Source organism: Aedes aegypti, chromosome 3 (assembly GCF_002204515.2).
Source record: "Aedes aegypti strain LVP_AGWG chromosome 3, AaegL5.0 Primary Assembly, whole genome shotgun sequence".
NCBI lineage: Eukaryota > Metazoa > Arthropoda > Insecta > Diptera > Culicidae > Aedes > Aedes aegypti.
The window spans coordinates 106120028-106133779 of NC_035109.1; the positions used below are offsets into that span (position 1 = coordinate 106120028).

Consider the following 13752-nt stretch of genomic DNA (forward strand, 5'->3'; position numbering starts at 1 on the left):
ATCTTTTAGATTTGTTTATATTTTCCAATTGGGAATTAGCTTTCTTCCAAAGCCTATTAGAGATAAGGTTGGTCTATATTCTAGTTAATTTAATGCAAAACCATCTAGGTCCCATTGGAACGCTTCGTAAAGGCTACCGGAAAATCCACGTAGCTCTTACGTGTAGCGCCGGTGGAATGGACGAAGTTCAAAAGTTCATGCGTTCATTCTGGGCTACCTATGATTAACGTAAGAGCTACGTGAAAAGTGCGATGGAAAAAAACCACGTATGTTTTCGCGTAACAATGACGTTTGGATTATTTTGAGTGTACCTACCAATTATTTTCACTTACCCCATTTACCCACTTGCCCCGCGGCACCTTAATGATTTTGAAGCTCTAGGAATTTGAACAACCCTAGGTATATTTTTTTTTCAAACGGTACAAAACTCAAGATTATGGACATGAGGTACCTACAGCCATCGCTGCGATATAGTGGATAATTTCAAGGCTGGTAGCGAGTCACTTTTTTCAAGCCAGTCACTTTAAAGTCTCTTTTTTGAAGCCATTTCAACTAAAGTCACTTTTTTCGTCAAAAAGTCACTTTTTTCTTCAAAAAGTCACTTTTTTCAACTATTTTCAGCTAAATTTTCGAAAGAAAATTACGAATTGACCTTCTTTTAATTTAGGGTAAGTTTAAATTTAACTTAATGGCAGTATCAAAACTTTGGTTTTCGTTTTTTTTGTAAAAAAAAAGTTGATCTTTCATAGAGTTCCACTTAACTTGTAAAAGTATCCAAATTATTATAAGGTTGTAAGTTCATTGCTGTGAAGCACATTATCTCTTTAAAATTTTACAAAATCCTATAAAATAGGTAGTTACACTAAAACGCAAATTCAAGAATAATTATTTAATGTTCTCTTTGAGAATACAAATTTATCTTACTTCTTAGGTCAGTCTTTATTCGCAAACCAAACCTTTATAAATGGCCGAATAGACCTTGGGTAGAGTCTACTTCCTTTTTTTCTTTTGCATGTATTTAACCATCTTTGAGGAATGTATATTATCAAATGTTTCTAGGAATAAATTTTGTAAGAATCTCTTTCGAAGTTTTTTGAGAATGCTTCCAAAACATATAGTCATGGATTAATACGTAATACAGAAATGCTTCATAGAATTTATCATTTTCGTTGTATCGCTCATTTAATCATGCATGGTTTCTTCAAGAAAAAATAAAATTTGGGGAGTCGAATCCTCTTCTTGGCACTTTTAATTCACTTCAGCTGGAGGTTTTTAGAAAGCCACGGAGTTTATATTTGACAAGAATATGCGCCGTATTAAAGCATTTTTAATTACATAGTTTATGACAATTCGACTGACTACCAAGTGAATCATGAAAGTATCATAGTAATTTTGATTAAAATATTAGAACCTTTGTGCTAATAATTACTTTAAAAGCATAACTCAGATGAACGGCCTATCAAGCCTATCGTCTTTACACGGAGAACAAAATATAGTGTTCGTAATCATTTTTCCGGTCAAGCTAACTATATTTTAAGGTTAATTTGGAGATAACTATAAATATAGTTGATTTGACAGTATATTGTTAAAAATAACTAAGGGAGGTTGTACGCCATGTACCATCGCCATCAGATTATATACCGTTTTACGACATAAATGGTTGCCATTTGTTTAGTGTTCGCTAAATTGCTTTAAGATGATATAGAAACAATCTTGGAAACCGCAAAATTTTCTCAGAATAATAGAATAACAGAACAAAATTTTTCGCTATGGTGTTCCTGAATCGCCACGCTTCATAAGAAATCAACGTAGGTGACGAATTAAGGAACCGAAATTAAAATCATGGCGAATACTGTGGTCCAGTATTCACCACCCTTATTTTTAATACAAAAACAAAGTTTCTGATTAGTTTTTATATTTTCCCTGCTGAGCATGGATTGAAAGCTTTCGTTTAATGTATTATTAACCAAAGGTCGTTTGATTTATGTATAAACAATATTTTTCTTTAGGGTGGAATCGACGTAAGTAACTTTTATACGGTTTTTAGAGAATTAATTAGGAAAAATCACAATCTGTCTTCTAAAACTGTTTTAAAATGAATCACCTTTTTAACATTTTTTTGCCGTGTACTTCGCTCAAATTTTGCATACACTCAGCTCACGTTCAAAAACAAGGTAGTTTCTATTATTTCCCTCAAAAATAATTATAAGAAAATGATAAGTCGTTTCATTCAGTTACTTTCGACGTTTTTCTACCAGTGTAAAATCGGCTCAAGTAGTGTTTTGTTTTGATTCGTGATTAAGTCGTGATTAAGTTTGTCTCGCCATACAGCGGGGCGGCGAAAGTAGCGGTTAGGTTGCGAAAGTTGAAAATCTTACTTTCGTCGTTTTGTAAATCCGGAAATTAAACGTTCTAAAAGTGAAAAGTTGAGTTGGTACAGAGCGGTACGTGTAGAATTCCGCCTGCTTAACACGTAGGATCGATAAAGTAAGTTTGTATACTTTTTTGACTTGAGTCTGAATGAATAAGTTTTCGAGAATTGAGTTTACAATAATTTGCAATGTTTACTCAGCATTTTGTTCTGCTTTATCAACATATCTGAAAAGATTTGCTGCTGCTTTATCGATCTAAAAAAAACCATTGCAAAAATCAAAACGAAGTACGCGTCGTCTAACTTGATATGTGGCCTCCTGCGTGAGAGGTGGACATCTTAGCACCTACACTATTCTTTGAAAGTTAAAAGTTAGTAGATTTGTGAGCATGACTTGAAGTCTAGAGAGTAGTTATCCAAATTATAATTGATAAAGTACAAGTGGATACCTGAATCGATTAAGTGTGTGTTTTTAATTTGACGTTGATTTAGTGTTGGCGTAAGTTTATTTTACTTCTTAACAGCTATTTATGCGTAAGTAAAAGTAATTAACATGATATTAATCTCAACATAAAGAAATTCTTCTGCGTGTATGCTAAATGCCTATTCGGCCAAACGTACCTCCCATTTAACTTGCTGATGGAAAATTTCAATTTTACTCAGGCTTGATTCAACTACAGTATGGCCCATAAAAAAAAGCGAAAATCTTCATATCATGTTTTATGGTAGTTTTTATGAGGCAAATGTGGACGAAACATAAATGTATTATTTCTCGAAGACGTATTCAAACAGACTCAAGTCAAAAAAGTATATAAACTTGCTTTATCGATTATATGTGTTTCGAAGACGAAATTCTACACATTCCGCTCTAAATCAACTTGATTTTTCACTTTTAGAACGTTTAATTTCCGAATTTACAAAACGACGAAAGTAAGATTCTCCACTTTCGCAACCTAACCGCTACTTTCGCCGCTCCGTTGTATGGGAGACAAAGTGACTTAACCACGAATCAAAACAAAACACTACTTGAGTCGATTTTACACTAATACAAAAACGTCGTAAGTAACTGATTGAAACGGCTTATCATTTTCTCATACAATTTTTGTGGGAAATGATAGAAACTACCTAGTGTTTTAACGCGAGCTGATTGCATGCAAAATTCGAGCGATGTACACTGTAAAAAAATGTTAAAAATGGGATTAATTTTAAAACAGTTTTAGAAGAAAGGTTGTGATTCTTCTTAATTAACTTTCTCAAAACCGTATGAAAGTTACTTACGTCGATTTGAAAAAGTAATCGAGATTTGTATTGTTTAACCCTCTAATACCCAAATTTTTATTTTCGATCAAAATATCATTTTTAGTTATCTAAAATCGTTCGAAACACGTTTTGGGCAATGATTTATTTTTATTCGCAAATCTATGAATTTTGGTTTTTGATTTTTATAATTTTTATTTTTGAACAACCCTATCCTTTTTCATTTTTTCTTGAAACCTCTTCTAGTCACTAATTTTTGGCAATAATAAAAATTCAAAGTTTTTCGGTACTTTTAAAAATAATTAATTTTAAATATTTTTCTGTAAATATTTTTATTTTCCGTGTAATTAACGGAAAAACAGGTTTGAAATTATTTTGATACCACCAAGCTCTTCTTCTGTTGTAGGTTAATAGTAGAAAAATATAAAAGGTACGATTTTTAATATTACACGTTAATTAAGCCCCAGGCATTTGTAGGTTATATAAGAATACAATTTTTCAAACAATTTTCAAAAATATAAAAAAATTTCAAACGTCATAAAAAACTTTTCTCATATGCGTGTCATGAGTCAAGGTTTAAGCCAAAAATAAAATTATTTTGATTTCCGAGCTACGAAAAAATACACAAAATTCCAAAGTGTACCCCGTTTAAAGGCGGGGTTGGGTATTAGAGGGTTTATCTATGTAGACTCAGTAACAATTTTTAACCCAGTTTTTAAATTATTATTGAATACTGGTTGTGATTTTATTTTATTTTTAGGCTGATTCAAATTTGATTTCGACTCTAAACATATGGAAGCTGAAATTTTGTTTTCGATGTATCCGGAGCTTTATTAACAAATCGAAGAGTTTTTATTTTATTCAAATTATTAGTTATTTTAATTACCCTTCCCTCGACCAGCCTAATATCATCAGTAGGACAAATATTAAAAAGAAAAATATGTGTTGGCCGATATAATACTGCTTGCACTTAAATTCTGTTTTACTGCGTCATAATTTATTGCTACTACCATTTTATTTTCATATTTTTTACCATATTATTATATATATTATAATCTGTTCTAGTATATAACATTTCACTATAATTGAATTTACCATGTTTTGGGGAGGGAGGGAGCATCAGGGCATCATTGAAGTTACAACTGGACAATGAAGTGGAGTGCTAATCGGAGTCAGGAGGAAAAGTGTTAGTCGTTCGCGTCTAGTACTTTTCTCTCCAACAGTTGTAAAAGATTTGACGCACCCTTCTTCTAACAAACCTTTCCGTGGAAAGCTCGACAAGTATTGCAAATTCTCATACTCAATCTGTTGGATCATATGGCTGGAAGGAGATTCTCTATTTCCCGCGGGTTTCGCGTAAGTGTTTCTGCTTACGGGTCCGCCACCCCCCTTTTGGCCCTTCATACAGCGGTATGTTGAATGCAGATTGGTAATAAAATTTGACCTTACTGTTGAGTGGAACCGCATGCAGAGCAAGACTCAAGCAAGGATTGGTGGCTACCTACATACATACATACATGTTTAATCTATGTAGACTCATCGCTTTGGACATGATTTTTATCTGTTACTTTCACCTTACTAGAGAGGAATTGGAAACATACTTTCAAATTTTATTATGCAGTCATCGAGTTCAATATCTCTGTGATGAAAGCTTCTAAAACATTAACGATGGGGTGAAATTCTTCACTGGCCTTGTTTCCAGCATACGCCCATATCAAATGATAGAATGGATCCATATCTGGATCATTGGAGACATAAACATATTTTCGAAAAATTGGCTAATTTTGGAGAGCCGTGGTTGAACCTTCATATAAGTGTGATAAGCGGCTCTGTTTTGCCCAAAACCAATGAGCTGGTATTGATATAAGTTGTCTCTAAGCAAAGTAACAAATTTCTTTCTCAAATAACTGTTACAATCTTCTATATTTATTTCTTATTAAACTTAAACAACAAATAAAGGCATATAAAACCCATAAGACGCAAATTCCCTCAAAACTTTGACCCTGGAAAAATATTTTATTGTGACCATGAGAAACACGCTCTCTAATAACTCGTCCATCCTCTGATACCAAACAAACTAATATTTTCATTAATCACATGTGATTTTTGAAGGTGAAAAGTTCATCACCAGAGAATACAACAATCAGACGCTATTTCTAACATTGAGTGGGCAAAGCCTTTAAACTTCTCTGCTTTACTACATAATTAAGTATAGTAATTAAAATATGACAATAATGGTCCTAGATAGCGAAGCTACGTCAGAACATACTACAGTTATCAGAAATTACATTCACTTACAAGAACAACGAAAATAACGCTTGTGGATGCTAAATTCATGTTCAAACATTTTTCGCATTTTTTTATGGGCCATACTGTACTTGTTCACCCTCAGTCGGCGTTCGAAGGACGCGTCTATGATACATTGGTTTTAAGCAGCATATTCGATCTTTCATTATTATTTTTAATTTGAAATATTGATTGATGGCCAAATATTACATTTACAAGTATTCTTCTGTAAATATTATATTTGATTCAACTGCATCTATACGCTAATAATTCTTATCGACTTGAAGTAATGGAAACATTTTGGGATTTACACGTTTTACAATGAATTCAATTTTAGTGGTTTTTAGGGAAATTGAAAAAAATTAATTTCACATTTATACAAAATTCTTTTCAAAATTTACATTATAAAATAAATTACTTTGGTGATATAAAAGACACAAACGGTGATCTTCTTCAAAGCATCTTTCTAAAACTTTGAAACGGTTGGCACGGTGCCCCCTGACCGTTATTATCAGAAAAAAATCTCCATCAGATCTGTGCTCACCAGTCGATTTCTATAGCTAAGCTGCATGTTTGGACAAAATTTAAAAAAAAAATCGTAGGGCCCGTTTTTAAGTTACGCCCTTCTGAATGTGTAAGTCCACTAATTCAAAGGAAATCTGAGATAATTAAACGAGTTTTCATTGGCCGTGATTATCAGAATAGATATAATATTAAAATTTGAATCTTAGTTGGTTTATTTGTGATTTCTGGGAGGAGTTTTAAATAAGAAGATAGACGAAATTTGGAGTTACGTCCTTTTGGTAACGTAACCATTGAAAATACTAATTTCAAATAGATTAATTAGGCATTCTTGTACCTTTGATCATATTCAAATGTTTTCAATGGCACATTGCACTTATATGCCGCCAAAGTATTTCACAATCAACTGATTTTCCATAGGCTCAAGTTTTTTAAGGCATTACGGAGCTAATTTCATCATGTAACCAAATTAGTTCCTGTGGCACAATATTCTGGCTAGTTTGGTGAACCCATGTACTCACGATTCAGATTATTTACATGCAATTGATTGTTATCTGTTGTACATCGAAGCGAAGTATACGTCAAGGAATACTTTACGAGTTAAGCTTTCGGTTATGAGTAGCAGCATACAAGCAGCGATACAAAATGGAAGACAACAACATTAGAACATCCGTTGTTATTTTGTTTAATGAAGTTCAAAGTTGTAGCATTTACAGAGCATAATTTTAAATGTTTGTCTTTGTCAATTTGGAAAACTTTGTGAAGCTCCTAAAGTATGATTTTTTTTTCGTTTGTGATGAGTCATTGCAGCTGGTGAGTCTTTACTTCACAAGCACAGTCTACATGGAAATTTTCAGTTTGTGAAGGATTGAAACCATATTCTGGTAGGTTATCAACAGGGCCACAGAACAATTTACGATTTTCCGGTAATAAATACTAGAATTTACGTAAAATCCATGAACAACTCTGTTTTAACCCTATTTTATACATCTTTTAAAAATCATAATCCTTGACTTTGAATTCCATTACCCCGAATACCTGCAAGTTCCAGTTTCTAGAATGGCATTACTTCGAATTCCATTATCACGGGACAATGTCGTGCATGGTAATTATATATTCGGGACAATAGCATTCAGTGTAATAGTGCGTTCAGGGTGATGACACTCGGGTTAATGAAATTCGGAGTTAAGGTATAGAATTTTCTCAAGAGAGTGCGATTTTCAAGATAGACATGTAACATAAAGCTCTGAAAGTGTTATGATTTTAAATTCAATGAAACCAAATAATAACGAATGTTTCTTACATTTCTTAAGTACCGTAAAATGGGGCGAATAGAAACACTCTCCGACATGTTTGAATGTGTACAACTTAAACCGTGTAGATAAAAACCATTTTTATTACTCTCAAATATGGGTCTCGTCTTCCTTAGCTGAGACCCCAATTGCCGTTAAAAAATAAAAATTAATTCGTACAAATACTTGTGAAAATGTTGTATGTTTCTATTCACCCCGCAATGGGGCGAATAGAAACACTGTTCAGTAAATATCAATATTTTTTTTTTTTTCATTTAAATGGAAAAATAAACACTTGTTCGAGTGCATCTTAAAGAAATATCGTAACGTATTCACTAAGTGAAGAAAAAAATTGAAAATATTAAAAACAATTTCAATTTTTGATCATGTTGCAAATTGTCAAAAATGGCGGATGTTTCAAGCTATCAAAAATGGTTGAGATTTCAATATTTTCTTCTTATTTTGTTTAAGCAAAATGTAGCAAAATTTATGATTTGAAAATAGTCTGTCGATACACTGTTACTATTAAACTAATGGAAAAAATATATGTTAGTAGGTTTTTTAAGTTTATCTTTACATAATAGACGCATTTCTACCTGTAGGTCACTTTGTTTCTATTCGCCCCACTTTTTCTATTCACCCCGTTTTACGGTATATTTCAAGTACTGAGGCTTTCTCTTTACGAGTTAGCATGAGAATGGATTGATCGATTTATACAATTCTTTCACTATTGTATTTATACAGAGCTCTTACGCAGTGATGCATTTGAACGCGTTCAGTTCGCGTTCATGTTCAATTTTTTGAACGGAGTGATCAAGTAGGCTTGCTCATTGTTCAGTTCAAAAATTTGAACGCTAGAGAGCTAAAAATTGAACGCAGATGGTTTTGACCGATTTCACGGCATCTGAACGTGCCAAAGTTGTTTTGAAGGTACTCAAAGCTAGAAATGCTATGTTTATTATAATTGAATGAAACTTAGCATCAATTTAAGAAATATTTTCCAGGTATAAACCTAAACCCATGATTTGATTACCGTTGTAATGCATTGCGCTCTGAACGGGCCGTTCGAGAGCAACGACAGGCTATGGCTCGAGAGTTCAATATTTACTGCGTTCTCGTTCAAAATTTGAACTTGCTCCGTTCAGTTTTGGCTCGCGTTCAGTTCAAAATGCATCACTGCTCTTACGTATTTGTGAAAAGACCAAGAAACCCAAAGGTAAAATTGTAGATTTTGAAAAATTTAAATGTATGCTACAAATGATCACAAAATTATAGACAGTGGTCTAGAGTTCTATAGTTTGGGCAATTGTGCATTACTCAGCAATTGAAGTTCATGTTCTGAGGCAGTACAAAATTAGCCGCAATAGCAGGTAGCTTCTGCTTCTTCTTATTGAAATTACGTCCCTACTGAGACAGAGCCTGCTTCTCTACTTAGTGTTCAATGAGCACTTTCACAGTTATTCACTGAGAGCTTTCTTTGCCAAAATTGCCATTTTCGCATTCATATATCGTGTGGCAGGTACAAACATACTCTATGCCCAGGGAAGTCAAGGAAATTTCCATTATGAAAAGATCCTGGACCGACCGGGAATTGAACCCAATCGCCTCCAGCATGGCTTTGCTTTGTAGCCGTGGACTCTAACCACTCGGCTAAGGAAGGCCCAAGGTAGCTAGTTGGGCCAAAACAATATTTTATATATCATAATAATGACACGAAAATTGCTCCGTTATACCTTACGGCGCTGGAGCCTTTGAAAAAATAATAAATTGTGAAAGACTTTGGCGACGTGTAAGTGCAATGTGTCATTGAAAACAATTGAACATGCTTAACGGAATGCCTGCTTAAAAGAATGCCTAATTTAAATAAAATGTATTTAAAACAAGTGTTTCCAATGGTTACGCTTCCAAAAGGACGTAACTCCAAATTTCGTCCATCTTCTCATTCAAAACTCCTCCCAGAAGTTACAAATAAATATATAAACCAACTTTGATTCAAAGTTAAATATTATATCTATTCTGATAATCACGACCAATGAAAACTCGTTTAAATATCTTAGATTTCCTTTGAATTAGCGGACTTACACATTCAAAAGGGCGTAACTTAAAAACGAGCCCTACGATTTTTTAAAAATTTTGCCCAGACATGCAGCGTAGCTATAGAAATCGACTGGTTAGCACAGATTTGATAGAGATTTTTTTTTTCTGATAATAACGGTCAGGGGAGAACCGTGGTTGGAAATCTACAAAAAATGATTATTTGCGTAAATGCTTTTCTATTTAAAATTGTTGGCAATATCTAGAAATTTAATATAAAATATAAAACTACTACCTGTAGTAGATCATATTGGATATTCCCTTCTTCATCGAAAAACAGTGTATTAGAACTGAAATAAAACTAATTAAGTTTTGATTTTCAAGTCACTTTTAGTCACTTTTTCGCGAACCCGAAGTCACTTATTTCTTAAATCTTATCACCAAAATAACTTTTTTCGGCACTACTTCTTACTACATTTTTGAGTCCGGGGCTCCTAGTGTCAAGGCTGCATTTTGGGACCAATATTATACAATATTTTCACAACTAACTTCCCTGAGTTACTTCAGCGATATCAAAAATCCTTGTTTGCAGATGAGAGAGACCTCTCCGCCAAAGGACAAAGCATGCGTGTCAAAAAGGTTTGGGTATGGACCTAGATATGGGATGTAAATGTAAGGTTTGAAATGATACAAATAAAGGCATTAAACTCTAGATTTTCTTAAGCAATCCTACAATTGCCGTAGCATTTTCTAATAGAAGCTCTAAACAAACTTTTTTTTGTATAATGCATAGAAAAAAATAATGATAAATTACTCAACAGAATTGAAAATCTGCTGACATTTTACTAAAAGAATTTCCCGTTTGGAGTTGAAATTCCGACTTCTTCCAGATTTTCCCGAAAGTTTCTTCTGGCTTTTATCATGGCTGTTGATATTATCACATACAAACGCAGTAATACCTCGACGTATATAGTTTGTTTGAATCTGATTTTGTTTATTTATAAATGGATTTCCAGCATAAAAAAAACTAGAGTTATAAGATACTCAGCAGCAATCTATCTCATCGTCAAAATAATAATCTGCATCTTTAAGTTTAATGTATGTCCACCGAAGTAGCGGTAGTACAGCTTATGCTCGATAACTGGGCTGAGAGAACCTTCCAGTTAGCGAGCAGTGCTCGATAACTGGACTGCCATTCCAACGCACACACACATTCAAATAAAAATCGAGGGGGACTTAGATGCAAAGTTTTGGTTGGCGTCATTCGGTTTTGGAATCGCGTCGTGTTCGTGTCATTCCGTCATTGAATTCGCGTTTTAATCGTACCGTCTTGTAAATTTTGAGGTGAATTAAACAGTTTTCGTTCCTGCAATGGACATCCCACCGAGCACCAACCGCAAACGGAAACAAAAAACCCTTACGTTGGTGGAAAAAGTTAAAATTATCGCCAATTCGAAAGAGGAGGTGGATCGCACGAGTCGCTCGCCAGAAAATATGGCGTAGGATCTTCCTCGGTGACTCGCTTCCTAAAACACCGAAAAGAATTACAATTAAAAAAATAATGCCGAAACCTTATTTTGCATATGCACGCCCCTCGTCAGTTACGGGATGGTGAAAGTTTTTGACGTTTAACTGTTTTTTAACTGGGCTACAGCCCAGTTAGCGAGCACCCAGTTAAAAAGCAGCCCAGTTAAATAGCACCCAGTTATCGAGCATTAGCTGTAGTAATAGTAGCAACTTAGGCCTATAAACCAAAATAAATCATACTTCCGTTTTCGTTAAAGTCAAAGCTCTCGTTCGCCTCGTGGTTCAAATATTGAACCGCCCGGGTGACGAATTCTAACATCATCCTCAACTCAAAGTGTGCACAACAACCTCTTGGCTTCAGAAGACAGAGAGCGAGAGCCGGGGGTGGACAGGTCGGAAACACTTCTCATCAAGGATATCAAAGAATTTCTCCATTCTTAACGCTTGCCGAATCAAATCATGTTTTGAGATTGCGCAATGGCGTTACAACTGCATACCGAGGAAAGTATTCTGAGACAGTTGCATTCTACGAATGTGGCCAACTAGGTATAGCTTTTCGTCATATAGATACAAGGATCAAGTCGTGAACTGAAAACGATAGTTCGACATTTTGAAATCTCGTCTGTTTTGCACTGAACATTCGGAAAAGCAAGCCGCACAGGTTTTCATTCCTCCTGATATGCAATCTTAGCCGGTATGGTACATGGACTAAACATCGTTTTTATCTAGCTTGCCGAATTCATGGTATATATGTATATATTCTTATGTGCACGAGTGTTAATCGCAATGAAACAGTGCTGATGTATTAATGATGGTGCGAAAATAATATACTTAATGCTCATGTGGTGGTGTTTGTGTGCTGATTGGTGTGCTAGTCGGGATTAATATGAATCTACTGTACAATTAGCTTTGTTCACATACGTTCGAACGTAAAATTAAATGTGCGTAACGCTTTAAATATTTCAGTTGCTTTACACGTATTTTCGGGATTTCCCTTCTAAAATTATTTGTTGGTGTTAGAGCTTATACATACACAATGGGAGGCTGTGAGGATTTTCGCTGGTTGTTACTCAACTCGCAACTCGGTCAAATTTTCTAAACTTAAAATGTCGTTAAATATACGAAAGGGAATTTATAGAACATAAATAAATTAACTTTTCCTACTAAATACAGCGAAACGTACAAAAGGGGGTTAGGGAAGGGTTGAGGTGGAGTGGTGGGTGTAAAACAAACTTAACACTGAGAGAATCGTTCATTGTCGGACCTCCGCAGCGGATGGTTACGGTGGAACAGACCGGGGGACTTGTCAAAGTGCTGCGAAGCCGGAAGCATGGAAGAAGCGGCCACGGCGGCTGCTGCCGTTGCGGCAAGATTTCCGTTTCCGCTGCTGGCTGCAGCCGCCGCAATCATACGTGACGTGTGCAGATAGTTGTCGTCCCCGATTGGGGCCTGGCGGCTTCCGTAGCGCATCTCCCGGGCCAACATCGTCTTGTACTTGCGATGGATCCGCTCGAGAGAGTTGGCAATTTCGTTCAGCTTCTTGATGGTTTTCCGGGCGGCTCCGGGATCCTCACAGGCGGCCGTTAGCGTGGAATCCAGTTCCTCCAGCCCGTGGAAGTTGGCCATGATGAGCGAGTGCAACCGCTGGAGTTCCCGAGCCGGGTCGAGGGCAGTTGCCAGCTCCATCTGGAATGGTGTCGGCGATACGGCAGTGCAGCCCGCTGCGTATTGGTCGTTTTCCGCACAGCTGCAATTAAGAGGGAAAAAAGTGTGAGATTTTCCAGCGAAACTAATTTGACTGATACGTGCAACGCAGTATGGATCGCAATCAAGTATTCGGATTGCAGATGAGAAATCAACCTCGTTTGTGATGATATACGAATTCGATCGAATCGATCGCAATTCAGTGCATCGTACGCTCTGAATAAGGAGACAGCGAAGACGACGTAAATACGACGTTTTACGGATTACGTAACCGCAACTTGCAAACAGAAACAAAATTCGCCCTGCATAAAACATTGGTTCTTCCGGTGGTTACCTACGGGCACAAGGTGTAGACGTTGAGAGAGTCAGACCGGAAAGCCTTCAGTTTTTACGAGTGTTAATGCTGCGGACAATATTTACCCGGTAGGAAACTAGCGAGTGGCGCAGTCGCATGAGTCACAAGTTATATCATGTGTATAATGATGCGAATATTAATAAGCGTATACAATACGGCAGACTTCAGTAGGCTGGTCACTTAGGGAAAATGTCGGAGGAAAGAATTACGAAAATAATATCCAGAAGGACACCAGATAGAGGTCGGCCACTACGTGGAATAACGGTATTATTAGCAATCACGATAGTCGACACGTTTTCGTTGACAGCTTTTGCCTTCAGCATTTGAAAAACGCGCGGTCGAACTAACATACGAAAGAAAAAGGTCAATTGAATGCAGCTGACCACGATTACGTCATCAAGGAA

General features: G+C 35.7%; 1 protein-coding gene across 6 annotated transcripts in view; it reads right to left on the minus strand.

Annotated features, from left to right (window-relative positions):
* Positions 1–10732: 10732 nt before the first annotated feature.
* Positions 10733–13752, minus strand: part of LOC5563620 (GTPase-activating protein) — a 187287-nt gene continuing 184267 nt past the window's right edge. For all 6 annotated transcript variants that reach the window (XM_021853714.1, XM_021853711.1, XM_021853713.1 and 3 more), the window contains one exon: positions 10733–13036. In XM_021853714.1, the coding sequence (XP_021709406.1) occupies positions 12523–13036 (514 nt within the window). In that variant the 3' untranslated portion in view covers positions 10733–12522. The remainder of the gene's footprint in view (positions 13037–13752) is intronic.